General features: G+C 44.5%; 1 protein-coding gene across 1 annotated transcript in view; it reads right to left on the bottom strand.

Annotated features, from left to right (window-relative positions):
• Window positions 1–13,971: 13,971 nt before the first annotated feature.
• The window catches only part of LOC106603525 (coxsackievirus and adenovirus receptor homolog), a 108,630-nt gene continuing 103,837 nt past the window's right edge, over window positions 13,972–18,764 (bottom strand). The window contains exon 7 of the mRNA XM_014197343.2: window positions 13,972–17,065. Within this exon, the coding sequence (XP_014052818.1) occupies window positions 16,780–17,065 (286 nt within the window). The 3' untranslated portion in view covers window positions 13,972–16,779. The remainder of the gene's footprint in view (window positions 17,066–18,764) is intronic.

Raw genomic sequence — 18,764 nt, 5'->3', positions numbered from 1 at the left:
GTAGGCCTGCGGGACCAGGGAGGTCTCAATCTGTGGTGCTGGACAGGAGTACGTGTGCGGCATGGAGAGGGAAGGAAAGACAGGGCACTCTAATTGCCTGGTTCGAAATAGCCTGGGGTGGGCTGCTGTCATATCCAGGGGGCCTTGGAGGGAGAGGGATGGCCCCATACGAATCCATCACCACCCTGACCTGCGACCCATACTGTGGCGACTCAGGGTGATGATACTGCACAGTGTATGGACTCACATGGACAAGCCCACATGCACGCATACACACACACACGCAAGTACAAACACAGATTTATCACTGACATCACCATGGTAATAACGGATATGAATCCAATCTCGATGAGGAAAAAGTAAAACGCATCACATTACGTCGCCAAGGCTGTTTTTTTTGTCCCATCGCCATTGTACCCTCCTGATTACATGTTGTTGGAGGTTGATCACTTGTAATGGAGTCCAGCAGAGGTGCAGATTAAGAGCACAAATCACCATGTAAAAGACTGCAATAGTAAGTGCACTGTCTGGCAGGGTTCAGGAAACCTGGATTTAAAGAGGATTTGATTTCTTTCAAATACTTTATCTGATTTTGAATGACCTTGCCTGGGCACAATGGCGCCAATGAAATAGAGGCCAAAAGAACAAACCCACCCAGCCTGGCCAGACAGGCTCAGTCAATTAAAATATCAAAGAAATTGAAAGAAAACTAATACTATTTTAACCCAGCAGATATGGTGTCTGGGTCTGTGATCTGCAGGGTGAGTAGCCAGCCAGGGCTAATTTGAGTTTCCAGTTTGTGAGAGGCTGAGCTGCTGTGGAATCTATTACAGACTACAAAGGGAAGCACAGCCTCGAGCTGCCCAGTGACACGAGCCTACCAGACGAGCTAAATTACTTCTATGCTCGCTTCGAGGCAAGTAACACTGAAACATGCATGAGAGCATCAGCTGTTCCGGACAACTGTGTGATCACGCTCTCCTTAGCCGATGTGAGTAAGACCTTTAAACAGGTCAACATTCACAAGGCCGCAGGGCCAGACGGATTACCAGGACGTGTACTCTGAGCAGGCGCTGACCAACAGGCAAGTGTCTACACTGACATTTTCAACCTGTCCCTGACTGCGTGTGTAATACCAACATATTTCAAGCAGAACACTAGTCTCTGTGCCCAAGAACACTAAGGTAACCTGCCTAAATGACTACAGACCTGTAGCACTCACGTCTGTAGCCATGAAGTGCTTTGAAAGGCTGGTCATGACTCACATCAACACCATTATCCCAGAAACCCTAGACCCACTACATTTCACATACCGCCACAACAGATCCACAGATGATCCAATCTCTATTGCACTCCACACTGCCCTTTCCCATTTGGACAAAAGGAACACTTATGTGAGAATGCTATTCATTGACTACAGCTCAGAGTTCAACACCATAGTGCCCCCAAAGCTCATCACTAAGCTAAGGACACTGGGACTAAACACCTCCCTCTGCAAATGGATCCTGGACTTCCTGAAAGGCTGCCCCCAGGTGGTAAGGGTAGGTAACAACACATCCGCCACGCTGATCCTCAACACGGGGGCCCCTCAGGGGTGTGTGCTCAGTCCACTCCTGTACTCCCTGTTCACTCATGACTACATGGCCAGGAACGACTCCAACACCATCATTAAGTTTACCGATGACACAACAGTGGTAGGCCTGATCACTGACAATGATGAGACAGCCTATAGGGAGGAGGTCAGAGACCTGGCTGGGTGGTGCCAGGACAACAACCTCTCCCTCAACGTGATCAAGACAAAGGAGATGATTGTGGACTACAGGAAAAGGAGGACCGAGCACGCCCCCATTCTCATCGACGGGGCTGTAGTGGAGCAGGTTGAGAGCTTCAAGTTCCTTGTTGTCCACATCACTAACAAACTATCATGGTCCAAACACACCAAGACAGTCGTGAAGAGGGCACGACAAAGCCTATTCCCCCTCAGGAGACTGAAAAGATTTGGCATGGGTCCTTAGATCCGCAAAAGAAGTTCTACAACTGCACCATCGAGAGCATCCTGACTGGTTGCATCATTGCCTGGTATGGCAACTGCTCGGCCTCCGACCGCAAGGCACTACAGAGGGTAGTGTGTGCTCTCTCCCTGCATGTCTGCTGTGATCCACACCGCTGAGAGGATATTAAACCAGCTCACCCCCTCACTTCCCAGCCTGTCAGCCGCTGACCTCTCCTCCTCTCCTCGCTGCATTCTTAAACACTCTTTTCTTCTTCACCACCATACGGAACAGAACTGAAGATCAGCTCCCTGAATATAATTCACCTCACGCAATGCATTCTGCATTCCTGTGGTATGTAACAAAGTGTTGCTGGCTGGCTCTCGTGATGATGACCTTGGAGGGTGACTATAACATCTTACTCACCCATTAACATAGTCCTCCATACACTAGTCCTCCAACAACTGTAAAAGCAGCCTGGGTGCCATTTTTAAACGTCACATATTTGTCACTAAAATGTCTTGTCACCACAGGTGATGTCAGAGGTGACAGTGTATGAGCTTCAGGGTCAGCTAATAACACATGACCCTTGACCTAGCTAAACTAGATGATACTAGTAGATAAATGGTAGTAGGGCGAGGGTGCACTCCCTCTGGGATTACGAGATGAAATAGGAACGACTGGGAAAAGGGATGATATGCCTAATGAGAGTTCATCAGCTGGGGCATCACCTCCACCTCAGAATCCTTTACTGTCAGTCTGGCATTCTAAATGAAATATGTTGGAAGTGGGTGGTGTTGTACACTCCCTCATTCTACCACAGTGACTGTCTGTGCTAAAATATGAGGTTTTCAACAGACGTTACAAAATGTAGAATAGTTTCTCCCACTCCAACGTTACTGTTGCTAAAAACAGCACTGCTTTGCTGTGGCAGCAGGAGAGGCAGCAACACAGTGGAAGAGAGTAAGCTTGATTATACCAATGCTTTTAGACGGTCCTTTTGTTAGAAGGGAACATATTACGCTTACAAGATAAATCATCCAGCTACGCAGCCGGCTTAGTCTGTGTACAACCAGATAACGTTGCCATGGAAACCCTCTTGAAAAACCAATAAGCACTCTCCCTCTCTTACCCCCCTCAGCCCACCCCCAATCTGTGCAAACAATGAATAACTTGAGCAGGCAAATGGAAGGGAGCTGGAGAGGTAGGCTGCACAAATCCCCAGGTGCTTAACAAATGCCCGTCTTTTCCCTCTGTGTGAGGTAGAATTGGTCACATACTGAGAATGGAACCAGAAAATACATTTCAATAAAATATATTAAAGACAGAATGGGACGAGGGAATGTATTATTAATTGTACATTAATTCAATGAGAATAGAATGGCACAAGCTACATAACCCAATAAGTCCAATCCATATGCAATATAGGAGAATGTATTTTTACAGCTGTCAAAAGTGTCATTATCATGCCAGTAGACACATCCATAGGGACTATTATGATGATGATGACTGTGATAATTGAAGGGCAGCTAACAAACCCAGTGCATAGCCCAATTGTGTGTGTGCATCCATGGCTGTGATTGTTTGATTTTATTTAACACTTATTTTACCAGGTAAGTTGACTGAGAACACATTCTCATTTACAGCAACGACCTGGGGAATAGTTACAGGGGAGAGGAGAGGCGATGAATGTGCCAAATGTAAGCTGGGGATGATTAAGTGACCGTGATTGTACTGTATGAGGGCCAGATTGGGAATTTAGCCAGGACACTGGGGTTAACACCTCTACTCTTACGATAAGTGCCATGGGATCTTTAGTGACCACAGAGAGCCAGGACACCCGTTTAACTTCCCATGCGAAAGATGGCAACTTATACAGGGCAATGTCTCCAATCATTGCCCTGGTGCATAGGGATATTTTTGATCAGAGGAAAGGTTGCCTCCTACTGAACCTCCAACACCACTTCCAGCAGCATCTGGTCTCCCATCCAGCGACCAACCAGGACAACCCTGCTTAGCTTCAGAAGCAAGCCAGCAGTGGGATGCTGGGTGGTATGCTGCTGGTGATTAGCAAGCCAGTTATTAGGGTCCATGATTGATTTCAACACTGACCCCAGATCAAAGCTCTGGGGTCCTATCCATTATCAGACACCCAATTACAGCTATGGACATCCTGCTTCACAGCTAAGTGCTCTACTGTAGTTGGTTTATTGGCCACCAGTCAAACACACTGCCTGCCTGCCCAGACAGACAACAGACACTCAGAGCTATTAGCAAATCATCAGCTATTGATCCAGTCATCCATAGATCATGAGCAAGAGGGCAAAAAAAAAGTCTGTACATACCAACTCAGTGGCCTTGAGGTTAGTGTAAGCCCTGATATTGGAAGGTTCGTAGTTCGATCCCTGGCCGAAACATACCTAAGACTTAAAAATGGGACCAAACGCATAAACCCCCTCCCCCCCAGTCATTTTGTAGATACTTCAGGAAAAGAGGGACCTTATATCCAAACGTCATCATAGTGAGGATAACATTAGTGAGATGTGCAATGCCATTTCATTAACCTGTTGGGGGTAGGGGGCAGTATTGACACGGCCGGATAAACAACGTACCCGATTTAATCTGGTTACTACTCCTGCCCAGTAACTAGAATATGCATATAATTATTGGCTTTGGATAGAAAACACCCTAACGTTTCTAAAACTGTTTTAATGGTGTCTGTGAGTATAACAGAACTCATATGGCAGGCAAAAACCTGAGAAGGTTCCTTACAGGAAGTGCACTCTCTGACAAGATCTTGTTCTTCTTGTCTCTGTTTATTGAAGACTGAGGATCTTTGCTGTAATGTGACACTTCCCATGGCTCCCATAGGCTCTCAGAGCTCGGGAAAAAGCTGAATGATATCGAGGCAGCCCCAGGCTGAAACACATTATCGCTTTTGGCAAGTGGCCGATCAGAGGACAATGGGCTTAGGCGCGTGCACGAGTCGACCCCGTGCTTTATTTTCTTTCGTCTTTTTACCTAAACGCAGATTCCTGGTCGGAATATTATCGCTTTTTTACGAGAAAAATTGCATAAAAATTGATTTTAAACAGCGGTTGACATGCTTCGACGTACGGTAATGGAATATTTAGAATTTTTTTGTCACGAAATGCGCCTTGCTCATCACCCTTCTTTACCCTTTCGGATAGTGTCTTGGACGCACGAACAAAACGCCGCTGTTTGGATATAACAATGGATTATTTGGGACCAAACCAACATTTGTTATTGAAGTAGAAGTCCTGGGAGTGCATTCTGACGAAGAACACCAAAGGTAATAACATTTTTCTTATAGTAAATCTGACTTTGGTGAGTGCTAAACTTGCTGGGTGTCTAAATAGCTAGCCCTGTGATGCCGGGCTATCTACTTAGAATATTGCAAAATGTGCTTTCACCGAAAAGCTATTTTAAAATCGGACATATCGAGTGCATAGAGGAGTTCTGTATCTATAATTCTTAAAATAATTGTTATGCTTTTTGTGAACGTTTATCGTGAGTCATTAAGTACATTTTTAGTAAATTCACCGGAAGTTTGCGGGGGGTATGCTAGTTCTGAACGTCACATGCTAATGTAAAAAGCTGGTTTTTGATATAAATATGAACTTGATTGAACAAAACATGCATGTATTGTATAACATAATGTCCTAGGGTTGTCATCTGATGAAGATCATCAAAGGTTAGTGCTGCATTTAGCTGTCTTCTGGGTTTTTGTGACATTATATTATTACAGACTCAATCAGGGACATGTTGAAAATGTCAGTGAAGACACCTGCCAGTTGGTCAGCACATGCCCGGAGCACATGTCCTGGTAATCCGTCTGGCCCCGCAGCCTGGCCTCGGCTACGGAGAGCGTGATCACACAGTCGTCCGGGAACAGCCGATGCTCTCATGCATGCCTCAGTGTTGCCTGCCTCGAAGCGAGCATAGAAGTGGTTTAGCTCATCTGGTTGGCTCGTGTCACTGGGCAGCTCGCGGCTGTGCTTTCCTTTGTAGTCTGTAATAGTTTGCAAGCCCTGCCACATAAGACGAGCGTCGGAGCCGGTGTAGTATGATTCAATCTTAGCCCTGTATAGACGCTTTGCCTGTTTGATGGTTCGTCGCAGGGCATAGCAGGATTTCTTGTAAGCTTCCGGGTTAGAGTCCCGCACCTTGAAAGCGGCAGCTCTACCCTTTAGCTCAGTGCGAATGTTGCCTGTAATCCATGGCTTCTGGTTGGGGTATGTACGTACAGTCACTGATGCACTTATTGATAAAGCCAGTGACTGATGTGGTGTACTCCTCAATGCCATCGGAAGAATGCCGGAACATGTTCCAGTCTGTGATAGCAAAACAGTCCTGCAGTTTGGCATCTTCTTCATCTGACCACTTTTTTTATAGACCGAGTCACTGGTGCTTCGTGCTTTAATTTTTGCTTGTAAGCAGGAATCAGGAGGATAGAGTTGTGGTCGGATTTACCAAATGTAGGGCGAGGGAGAGCTTTGTATGTGTCTCTGTGTGTGGAGTACAGGTGATCTAGAATTTTTTTCCCTCCGGTTGCACATTTAACCTGTCTGGTCTAGGGGGCAGTATTTTCATGGCCGGATAAAAAACGTACCCGATTTAAACTGGTTACTACTCTTGCCCAGAAACGAGAATATGCATATTATTAGTAGATCTGGATAGAAAACACTCTAAAGTTTCTGAAACTGTTTGAATGGTGTCTGTGAGTATAACAGAACTCATATGGCAGGCAAAAACCTGAGAAGATTCCAAGTAGGAAGTGGCCTGTCTGCGATTTTGTAGTTCTCCCTTTGCTTGTCTATCGAAACTACAGTATCCGTGGGGTTATGTTGCACGTTCTAAGGCTTCCATTGGCTCTCTAAAGCCGCCAGAAAGCGGATTGGGGCGTCTCCTGTCTCTGGGCAAAGTATAGTAACTCAGTTTGTCAGTGGTCTGCCTGAGGACAAAGGGAATGGAAATGCGAGTTCACGAGACCTCGCCATTTTTTATTTTCCTTTTTGAATGAATACAGCATTGTCCGGTTGGAATATTAGCGCTATTTTACGAGAAAAACACCATAAAAATTGATTTTAAACAGCGTTTGACATGCTTCTAAGTACGGTAATGGAACATTTGGAATTTTTTTGTCTCGAAATGCATTCGCGCATTACCCTTTGGATAGTGACCTGAACGCACAAACAAAACGGGGATATTTGCACATAACTATGGATTATTTGGAACAAAAACAACATTTGTTGTGGAAGTAGCAGTCCTGGGAGTGCATTCTGACAAAGAACAGCAAAGGTAATCCAATTTTTCTAATAGTAATTCTGAGTTTAGGTTTCCCCAAAGTTGGCGGGTGTCAAATTAGCTAGCCGTGATGGCTGAGCTATGTACTCAGAATATTGCAAAATGTGTTTTCGCCGAAAAGCTATTTTAAAATCTGACATAGCGATTGCATAAAGGAGTTCTGTATCTATAATTCTTAAAATAATGATGTATTTTGTCAATGTTTATCATGGGTAATTTAGTAAATTACCCGGAAGTTTTGGGTGGGAATGCTAGTTCTGAACATCACATGCTAATGTAAAAAGCTGTTTTTTGATATAAATATGAACTTGATTGAACAAAACATGCATGTATTGTATAACATAATGTCCTAGGAGTGTCATCTGATGAAGATCATCAAAGGTTAGTGCTGCATTTAGCTGTGTTTTGGGTTTTTGTGACATATATGCTTGCTTGAAAAATGGCTGTGTGGTTATTTGTGTCTATGTACTCTCCTAACATAATCTAATGTTTTGCTGTCGCTGTAAAGCCTTTTTGAAATCGGACAATGTGGTTAGATTAACGAGAGTCTTATCTTTCAGATGGTGTAAACCAGCCTGCCAGCTTAGTGGAGTATGCCACTAGCACAGTCAGTGTAGTCAGCTCAGCTATCCCCATTGAGACCGTGTCTGTGCCTCGATCTAGGTTGGGAAAAACTAAACATGGCGGTGTTCGCCTTAGCAATCTCACTGGAATAAAGACCTCCTCCATTCCTGTCATTATTGAAAGAGATTGTGATATCTCACATCTCAAAAAAGGGCAACTTAATGTTAGATCCCTCACTTGCAAGGCAGTTATAGTCAATGAACTAATCACTGATCATAATCTTGATGTGATTGGCCGGACTGAAACATGGCTTAAGCCTGATGAATTTACTGTGTTAAATGAGGCCTCTCCTCCTGGTTACACTAGTGACCATATCCCCTGCGCATCCCGCAAAGGTGGGGGTGTTGCTAACATTTACGATAGCAAAAAAAAAAAAAAAAAAAAAAAAAAGACTGCATTTTTGTCTTTTGAGCTTCTAGTCATGAAATCTATGCAGCCCACTCAATCACTTTTTATAGCTACTGTTTACAGGTCTCCTGGGCCATATAGAGCGTTCCTCACTGAGTTCCCTGAATTCCTATCAAACCTTGTAGTCATTGCAGATAATTTTCAAATTGTTGGTGACTTTAATATTCACATGGAAAAGTCCACAGACCCATTCCAAAAGGCTTTCGGAGCCATCATCGACTCACTGGGTTTTGTTCAACATCGCTCTGCACCTACTACAGTCATACTCTGGACCTAGTTTTGTCCCGTGGAATAAATGTTGTGGATCTTAATGTTTTTCCAAATAATCCTGGACTATCGGACCACCGTTTTATTACGTGTGCAATCGCAACAAATAATCTGCTCAGACCCCAACCAAGGACCATCAAAAGCCGTGCTATAAATTCTCGGACAACCCAAAGATTCCTAGTAGCCCTTCCAGACTCCCTCCACCTACCCAAGGACGTCAGAGTACAAAAATCACTTAACCACCTAACTGAGGAACTCAACTTAACCTTGCGTAATACCCTAGATGCAGTCGCAGCCCTAAAAACGAAAAACATTTGTCATAAGAAACTAGCTCCCTGGTATACAGAAAATACTAGAGCACTGAAGCAAACTTCCAGAAAATTGGAACGGAAATGTCACTACACCAAAGTGGAAGTCTTCCGACTAGCTTGGAAAGACGGTACCGTGCAGTATCGAAGAGCCCACACTGCTGCTCGATCATCCTATTTTCCAACTTAATTGAGGAAAATAAGAACAATCCAAAATGTATTTTTGATACTGTCGCAAAGCTAACTAAAAAGCAGCAGTGATAAATTCATCAACTTCTTTGACGAAAAGATCATGATTATTAGAAAGCAAATTATGGGCTCCCTCTTTAAATCTGCGTATTTCTCCAAAGCTCAGTTGTCCTGAGTCTGCACAACTCTGCCAGGATCTAGGATCAAGGGAGACACTCAAGTTTTTTAATACTATATCTCTTGACACATTGATGAAAATAGTAATGGCCTCTAAACCGTCAAGCTGCATACTGGACCCTATTCCAACTAAACTACTGAAAGAGCTGGTTCCTGTAGCTTGGCCCTCCTATGCTGAACAGAGTAAACGGCTGCCTACCCAAAACGCTTCAGTCTGGTTTTAGACCCCATCATAGCACTGAGACTGCACTTGTGAAGGTGGTAAATTACCTTTTAATGGCGTCAGACCGAGGCTCTGCATCTGTCCTCGTTCTCCTAGACCTTAGTGCTGCTTTTGATACCATCGATCACCACATTCTTTTGGAGAGATTGGAAACCCAAATTGGTCTACATGGACAAGTTCTGGCCTGGTTTAGATCTTATCTGTCGGAAAGATGTCAGTTTGTCTCTGTAGATGGTTTGTCCTCTGACAAATCAACTGTACATTTCGGTGTTCCTTAAGGCTCCGTTTTAGGACCACTTGTTTTTACCTCTTAGTAATGTCATTCGGAAACATGTTAATTTTCACTGCTATGTGGACAACACACAGAAGTATATTTCAATGGAACATGGTGAAGCCCCAAAATTGCCCTCCCTGGAAGCCTGTGTTTCAGACATAAGGAAGTGGATGGCGGCAAATGTTCTACTTTTAAACTCGGACAAAACAGAGATGCTAGTTCTAGGTCCCAAGAAACAAAGAGATCTTCTGTTGAATCTGACAATAAATATTGATGGTTGTACAGTGGTCTCAAATGAAACTGAAGGACCTCGGCGTTACTCTAGACCCTGATCTCTTTTTTTGATGAACATATCAAGACTGTTTCAAGGACAGTTTTTCCCCACCTATGTAACATTGCAAAAATCAGAAACTTTCTGTCCAAAAATTATGCAGAAAAATGTATCCATGCTTTTGTCACTTCTAGATTAGACTACTGCAATGTGCTACTTTCCGGCTACTCGGATAAAGCACTAAATAAACTTCAGTTAGTGCTAAACACGGCTGCTAGAATCCTGACAAGAACCCCAAAATGTGATCATATTACTCCAGTGCTAGCCTCTACATTGGCTTCCTGTTAAGGCTAGGGCCGATTTCAAGGTTTTACTGCTAACCTACAAAGCATTACATGGGCTTGCTCCTACCCATCTTTCCGATTTGGTCCTGCTGTACATACCTACACGTACGCTACGGTCACGCAGGCCTCCTTACTGTCCATAGAATTTCTAAGCAAACAGCTGGAGGAACTGCTTTCTCCTATAGAGCTCAATTTTGATGGAATAGTCTGCCTATCTATGTGAGAGACGCAGACTCGGTCTCGACCTTTAAGTCTTTATTGACGACTCATCTCTTCAGTAGGTCCTATGATTGAGTGTAGTCTGGCCCAGGAGTGTGAGGTGAACGGAAAGGCACTGGAGCAACGAACCGTCCTTGCTGTCTCTGCCTGGCCGGATCCCCTCTCTCCACTGGGATTCTCTGCCTCAAACCCTATTACGGGGGCTGTGTCACTGGCTTACTGGTCCTCTTCCATGCCGTCCCTAGGAGGCATTTTACTGTCCGTGTTGGCGTCCCCCCTCGGGTTCGTGCCATGGGGGAGATCTTCGTGGGCTATACTCGACCTTGTCTCAGGATAGTAAGTTGGTGTGGTTGAAGATATCCCTCTAGTGGTGTGGGGCCTGTGCTTTGGCAAAGTGGGTGGGGTTATATGCTGCCTGTTTGGCCCTGTCCGGGGGTATCGTCGGACGGGGCCACAGTGTCTCCCGACCCCTGTTGTCTCAGCCTCCAGTATTTATGCTGCAATAGTTTGTGTCGGGGGGGCTATGGTCAGTCTGTTATATCTCGAGTATTTCTCCCATCTTACCCGGTGTCCTGTGTGAATTTAAGTATGCTCCCTCTAATTCTCGCTCTCTCTTTTTCTCTCTCTTTCCCTCTGAGGACCTGAGCCCTAGGACCATGCCTCAGGACTACCTGGCCTGATGACTCCTTGCTGTCCCCAGTCCACCTGGCCATGCTGCTGCTCCAGTTTCAACTGTTCTGCCTGCGGCTATGGAACCCTGACCTGTTCACCGGACGAGCTACCTTGTTCCAGACCTGCTGTTTTAAACTCTCTAGAGACAGCAGGTGCGGTAGAAATACTCTGAATGATTGGCTATGAAAAGCCAACTGACATCTACTCCTGAGGTGTTAACCTGTTGCACCCTCTACAACAACTGTGATTATTATTATTATTATCTGACCCTGCTCGTCATCTATAAACATTTGAACATCTTGGCCATGTTCTGTTATAATCTCCACCTGGCACAGTCAGAAGAGGGCTGGTCACCCCTCATAGCCTGGTTCCTCTCTGGGTTTCTTCCTAAGTTCTGGCCTTTCTACAGAGTTTTTCCTAGCCACTGTGCTTCTACACCTGCATTGCTTGCTGTTTGGGGTTTTAGACTGGGTTTCTGTACAGCACTTTGAGATATCAGCTGATGTAAGAAGGGCTATATAAATACATTTGATTTGATCTGCAGATGCCCATGGTATGAGTGATAAACTAAACATGACAGTAGGTACCCTCATCACTACGGTGCCAGGGAGCACTCACCCACTATCAAACTACCTGTGCCTGTCACACCCTGTTGACCCACCCTGTTGACCCACCGGATGAAAACACATATGTCAATGTACCTGATGTTGAACGCCAATGTCTTTTTTGGTTATATCGGCAAAAAGTCATTCATGTACAGTTTTGTAGAGAGTGTGAGCTTATAGTGTGAGTCTATTAAGAGCAGACAGTGCTCAGAGTACTATCAATAGCTCGCAGTATAACGACTCATTAAATCACTACTTAATGAACCCTTAAAGCCCCTCAAGTCATTTCAACCACAAGTTGACCCAAATGTCTGATTTAAATTTGAATAGAATAAACCTTTGGCTAATCTATATCAGCTGATGTAAGAAGGGCTTTATAAATTATTTGATTGATTGATTGATCTAAAAAAATATGTACAAAAAATATTTGCTGAAACATTTTATTTGGCCTTAATGCTATTAGCCCATACAAATGCATTGAACAACAGATTTACTACATGGAACAACAGATTTTTAAAAAATCTAAAGGAAGCTATATCTGAGAGATAAGAAAGATCAGGACACATTCTTTATATTTAAACCCTTATTTTTGGCACTAAACAGACTCCATGTATACTTCCATAAATTTTTTCAACTGGTACCGGGGACCTTCAGACGAGTCGTGAGGCCTGTAGGCATCCTAGAGCAAAACAACTGACACGTGTCAGTGAGAATCTCACCTTTCCACAGAGGGGTCCAAACTGTTCGGACAGACAGTAGTTGGCAGATCAGCTCTACCTAATTCAGATGAGTCCCAAGATGCTTGTGGGAGTCATAGAGCAAAACCGTTCGGACGCTAAAGGCAATTTTGTGAGAAGACCGATTTTTGTGTTGTCTCATGGTCTGACAAACAACGTTCTAGCTGTCACCTTTCACCGCAGATGCGGCATTGGCGGATGCGGTGGATTGAGACGCATCCAATGCAAAAACAACTTCTCTCTAGCTTAAATTGACAGCTTTTTACAAATTATGCTAATTAGATTTCTGCGGGGGCACGGACATTGACTCTAGGGGATTAAAAAACAAAAAGTGTAGACATTTTTCTTCTTAGCTGGCCTAAAGACATCGAGGTTAAACATTTGTTACAATCCCTAACATGGCTGATCTATCCAATAAGCATTAACCTTAGTTACTCCAATGTATCCAGCTCAGTTGAGCTGCTATAGGAGCTAATTTGTACCACACAGCTAATTAGCTGGGACTCGTCATGCAGTTAATTAGCAACAACATTAGCAACAACATTAGCTAAGGCAGGAAATTGTCTACAATTGAAACCAGCCAAGGGTAAACGCTGCATATGTTGGCTCAATCGAAAATTACCTCTACATTTCAAGCGCGCTATAGCACTGAACTTCAGCGATACATATTGATTCGAGCCCTAGGTACACGCTGACTTTAGTTCTCCCTCAGTCATTACAGAGGCAGTGATGACATGTTGTGAGAGAAGTGCTACACTGCAGCACGAGGATAATGACTCAGTAGGGATAAAGGACAAGTATCAGTGGGTGAAACACAGAGTTAAGACATTACTCCCCTGTTCCCTCAAGTCAAACCAGGGCAGGGGCCTGGAGTAGTTCTGATTCACACTACAGGGCTGACCCCAACCATACTGTGCTGGCTCAGTTATTTTCTTTTCACATTGTCCTTTCCAGCAACTCTGGTGGATGTGTAAATCAGGCCAGCCCAGTAAAGCTCGGCCCTATAGTGTGAATCATGCTAGTATATGTAATGTTCTAGTGCTGCCTGTTTCAACAGGGCTGTGGATTTTCACTGGGCGGGTTCTGATCATCGTGCCTTTGTGCTTCATTGATTAATTATAATCATTAAGTGGTTAGAAAGTAACCTCACCTGGCATTAATGGTGAAAATCACTGCCTGATTCAAATGAATCACAGTGGAAGCCTGGAGGAGGGCCAGCCGGGCCACAGAGGATAGACTGGCTGCTGCTGCTGATACTTGCAGAGAGAAAAACACTTTGATTTAAGACAAAGTCAACAGCTGCTGCTATGGGAAAGAAAGGCAAAATAATGTTATTATTTCTTTCATTTTGTGTCCTTTATTATTTAAAAATACACGCACAAAAATAAAAACAGGTATGATCACACAATGTGCAAACAAACCACCAAATAAAAATCTTCATACAATATTAGTACACTAGTTTTAAAAGCTACAGTTAATACCATGTTAGTAGTACTTATTCCTTTTCTGAGTTGAGAGGGACTGTACAACATGACTAACTCCCTAATGGCTCTCTAGTTTGGCAGCAGTTGGGGGTCTACTAAAATACTATATTGGGGACGCATCCAGACAGTAAAGACATACACACTAACACACAGTTCCCTGGGCTTGGAGAGAGCTGACAGGTTTTCCACTTTGGGGTAATGTACGGGGTGGGTTTCACTTCACGTCCTGTCTCGGATGTGGCTGCTGTCCCCATGTGTGAGGTTACACCTGCCACAACAAGGAGAGGCGTAAGGCCACAACTCCGAGAGGTCTTCACCGGTCACCTCCACTTCATCCACCTCAAATCTATTACTTTCTATTTCATACACACAGAGTCTGTGTGTTTCATTAACCATACTAGTATACTATTTACAATGCATGCTATTGCTTCATCATAATTAATAAGCTAATGTGGATATTGAAACATAGCTGCAGTAGAATGCCAGTGGTGCCCACCTGAATTAACATTAGTGGGCTTTCACCCTCCACTGTTATTTATAAGACCCATCGATCATGATTTAGATACACACTAACCAAGCAAAGCATTGCCTGAGCATCATCATACATACAGAGCATTAGAATAAGTGTGGTGGGATTAGTTCTAGAGATAGTGTAACTTTAACAGTATATTTACACATACAACCAAAGCCTTCATAATAAAAATAAAAATAATCCTCAAATAATGCATTTAAAACTAAGAAAGAAGTAACAACTGAGTCAACTGTTTTTTTTTACATTGTTAATGTTTAAATATAGAGCTAATGTAATTGAAAATAATCTATTTCGGATGGGGGAGTAAAGCAACCAACCTCCACTCAGTTGATGTGGATTTACACAGGATCCAGAACCATGAAAAGTGGACTAGTTGTCATGCCCGATGTGGGTCTAGTACTACATGTTCTGTAGCAAACTATTGTGTCATGTATCATACAATGACAGCTGGCAACAAAACATACATGAATGGCGCATATCAACGGTAGAATATTAGAACACAGCCTGGGTACGTACACACACACACACACACACACACACACACACACACACACACACACACACACACACACACACACACACACACACACACACACACACACACACACACACACACACACCTACCTAGGGGCCTGTGGCTGTAACAGTATGTATGTGATACAAGTCAGTAGAGACAAGGCACAAGAACACTGATGTGAATCACAGAAACACTCCATCTGGGCTGAGCAGAAGCACTGACTGGGGGGCTGTGAGTGTGAGAGAGAGTGAGAGAGCATGGGTGCATTATAGACACCCTGGAAAACAGAGTTACTGTGCTGTTGGTGCAGCCTAAACATAACACCCATGACTCAGTATTCTAATATTTTCTTCTTCTCCTCCACACTCACTTCCTTCCATATATCATGTAAATTACTATACTGTACATACTTCATCCTTCATTTATCCTTCATGAATAGAGGTGCATGAAGGAACCACTAAACATTTTTGACTTCATAATGACCATTGAGAAAGTTGTTTCATCAAGATATTGAATCCTGAGTGTGCAGTTACAAATATACCATTTTTTTCAGGGGTTTGATGGTTAAACACCAGAGATGGTTAATAATAACATACAGTGTAGGGGATAGGGAAGGGGCGTACTGGCGGGGTCAGAGGGTTTGGGGGCCTGGGCTGGTGGCAGTCAAACACAATCAAATATGATTGTTCAGTGAACCTCACTATTCTCCAAAACACTGCCTGTTGTAGGAACTTGAGGGGTGGGCTGTAAACCCAGTAAAGAAACAATCCACCAATCACAAGATGTGGTGGTTTGAACTCCCCCTTCCGTGTCATTAGCCAACCCTGTCCATCCGTCCCCTCCAGCCCAGCTGGACATTTCAAAACAGTCAACTGTCCAAATAACAACCAGCTGACCTAATTTATCTTAGGGCTGGCAAACATGGCCATTACATCAGCCACAGTTCAACCAGTGGAATGAATATCTTTAAAAAGGTAACTATTTGACAAATAATTATTTTGAAAAGCAGAACTCTAAAATCCCTTTGGCAACCCCTATTTTTGAGATAAGCTGTGTGTTACAGAAGTGAATTGATCAAACATGTCTGATCATTCCGTGAGTATTTCATCCAAAGAAAGTAGAGTAGAACTGTACATTTCCCACCCCCAGAAACATACACGTAAAGCTGTAATACTCTACATGGTACACACACACACAACACAGGCCAATCAGAGACCTTGGTCTGCTCTGAACACAACTCTCTATGGACAGGGCCGGGCTAGATAAAAAAAACATCATGCATTCAACTATGTACAAAGCAACCTGTGTGAATTGACCATTAAAATGTACCCAGCCTAGAATTCATATTTGTCATGTGTGAGAAAGTTCAGGAAGTCAAATTCATAAAAGCATCTGTTTTTTGTCTTCAGTAAATAGTTCATAGTGGGTCTGATATGACATGGTACAATACTGCTTCTCTTTTCTCCTCAGTACAACACCACACCCAGACCTCCATAAAGCAGAGCAGAGTGGGGGTCCCAGTTGGTGGTGAGTGGTAGAGGGTAGAATCTGGCAGCCCAGCCACCCCACCTCTCTGGCTAGTGTCCCCCGGTCTTTCTGTTTCTTTCCACTACACAATGGAGCCGTCCCTGTTCTGGGCGGGGATCATGACGGCGATGGCGCCCATGCGGCTGAGGTTGGGGCCGGCCATCTTGCTGGCGACGGGTGGGGGCAGGGGTGCGTGGCTGGGGGGCCTCTCATACTCCTCCACAGAGGGGATTTTGTCGTACTGGGGCTTGAGGGCATACTCGTGCAGGTTGGAGGGGGACATGGAGCCCAGGGAGGAGCGCTGGCTGCCCACGCTGGTGAAGGAGCGGGCCGTCGACACGCGGCTCTTCGGAGGGGGGACGTCCTCTCTGAAGGAGAGAAGGGGGGTGAGATGGTTATGTAAAAAAACACAAGCTTTTTCACTCCCTTTCACATTCACTTGGGTTTGGATTTTCCCCCAGGGGTCCAGACAGAAAGAAAGTGAAAGAGAAACAATAAAGATAATGGAGAGACACAGAAACACAGAGAGCGTGTGGGACAGAGACAGAGAGGGTGAATAAGACAAACACAGAGAGTATGGGACAGACAGAGAGGGTGAATAAGACAGAAACACAGAGAGCGTGTGGGACAGACAGAGAGGGTGAATAAGACAGAAACACAGAGAGAGTGTGGGACAGAGACAGAGAGGGTGAATAAGACAAACACAGAGAGTGTGGGACAGACAGAGAGGGTGAATAAGGCAGAAACACAGAGAGCGTGTGGGACAGAGACAGAGAGGGTAAATAAGACAGAAACACAGAGTGTGGGACAGACAGAGAGGGTGAATAAGGCAGAAACACAGAGAGAGTGTGGGACAGAGACAGAGAGGGTGGATAAGACAGAAACACAGAGAGAGTGTGGGACAGAGACAGAGAGGGTAAATAAGACAAACACAGAGAGTGTGGGACAGACAGAGAGGGTGAATAAGGCAGAAACACAGAGAGCGTGTGGGACAGAGACAGAGAGGGTGGATAAGACAGAAACACAGAGAGTGTGGGACAGACAGACAGAGAGGGTGAATAAGGCAGAAACACAGAGAGAGTGTGGGACAGACACAGAGAGGGTGAATAAGACAGAAACACAGAGAGTGTGGGACAGAGACAGAGAGGGTAAATAAGACAAACACAGAGAGTGTGGGACAGACAGAGAGGGTGAATAAGGCAGAAACACAGAGAGAGTGTGGGACAGAGACAGAGAGGGTGAATAAGACAGAAACACAGAGAGAGTGTGAATAAGGCAGAAACACAGAGAGTGTGGGACAGAGACAGAGAGGGTGGATAAGACAGAAACACAGAGAGAGTGTGGGACAGAGACAGAGAGGGTGAATAAGACAGAAACACAGAGAGTGTGGGACAGAGACAGAGGGTGAATAAGACAGAAACACAGAGAGTGTGGGACAGAGACAGAGAGGGTGGATAAGACAGAAACACAGAGAGAGTGTGGGACAGACAGAAAGATAGAGGGTGAATAAGACAGACAGACAGAGGGGACAGACAGAAAAAGAGGATGAAGGGAGAGAAAGAGACAGCAATGATAGCTAGTGGGGATGGAATGTAGTTCGGGCTGTGCCAGCTCTGGTCAGCTACAGTAAGAATGAGGTTTCTCAGCAGTGGTAACAGAGTAACCTTCATTCTGACCAACCCCCTTCAGCTCCCAGAGCAACACAATTAAAAACGAATAACCGGCAATAATCCATTAAAGAGCTCAATCAAACTGAGCCTGAGGGGCACTTGGCTTTGAATATGTTAGTAAATATGTGTGTGTGTGTGTGTGTTTGTGCATGCATGGTATGTGTAGGCGCACAAGTGTTTGTGTGTGCAAGTGTGCATTCCTGTCTGTATGCGTGCCTCCGTGTGCGTGTGTGTGTGTGTGTGTCAGGGCTGGGTACCCAGACACAGTGCTCATAGGGCTAATCTTTTTTGTGCTCCACTGAGTTGCCAGGCAGATAGCCAGACAGTGTCCAGGCTGAAGCTAGCAGACCCAGAGACAGAGAAAGAGGGAGGGAGACCCTGTGCTTTCTGGATGGAA

Source organism: Salmo salar, chromosome ssa04 (assembly GCF_905237065.1).
Source record: "Salmo salar chromosome ssa04, Ssal_v3.1, whole genome shotgun sequence".
Lineage (NCBI taxonomy): Eukaryota > Metazoa > Chordata > Actinopteri > Salmoniformes > Salmonidae > Salmo > Salmo salar.
This window is presented reverse-complemented; position numbering and strand designations above follow the sequence as displayed.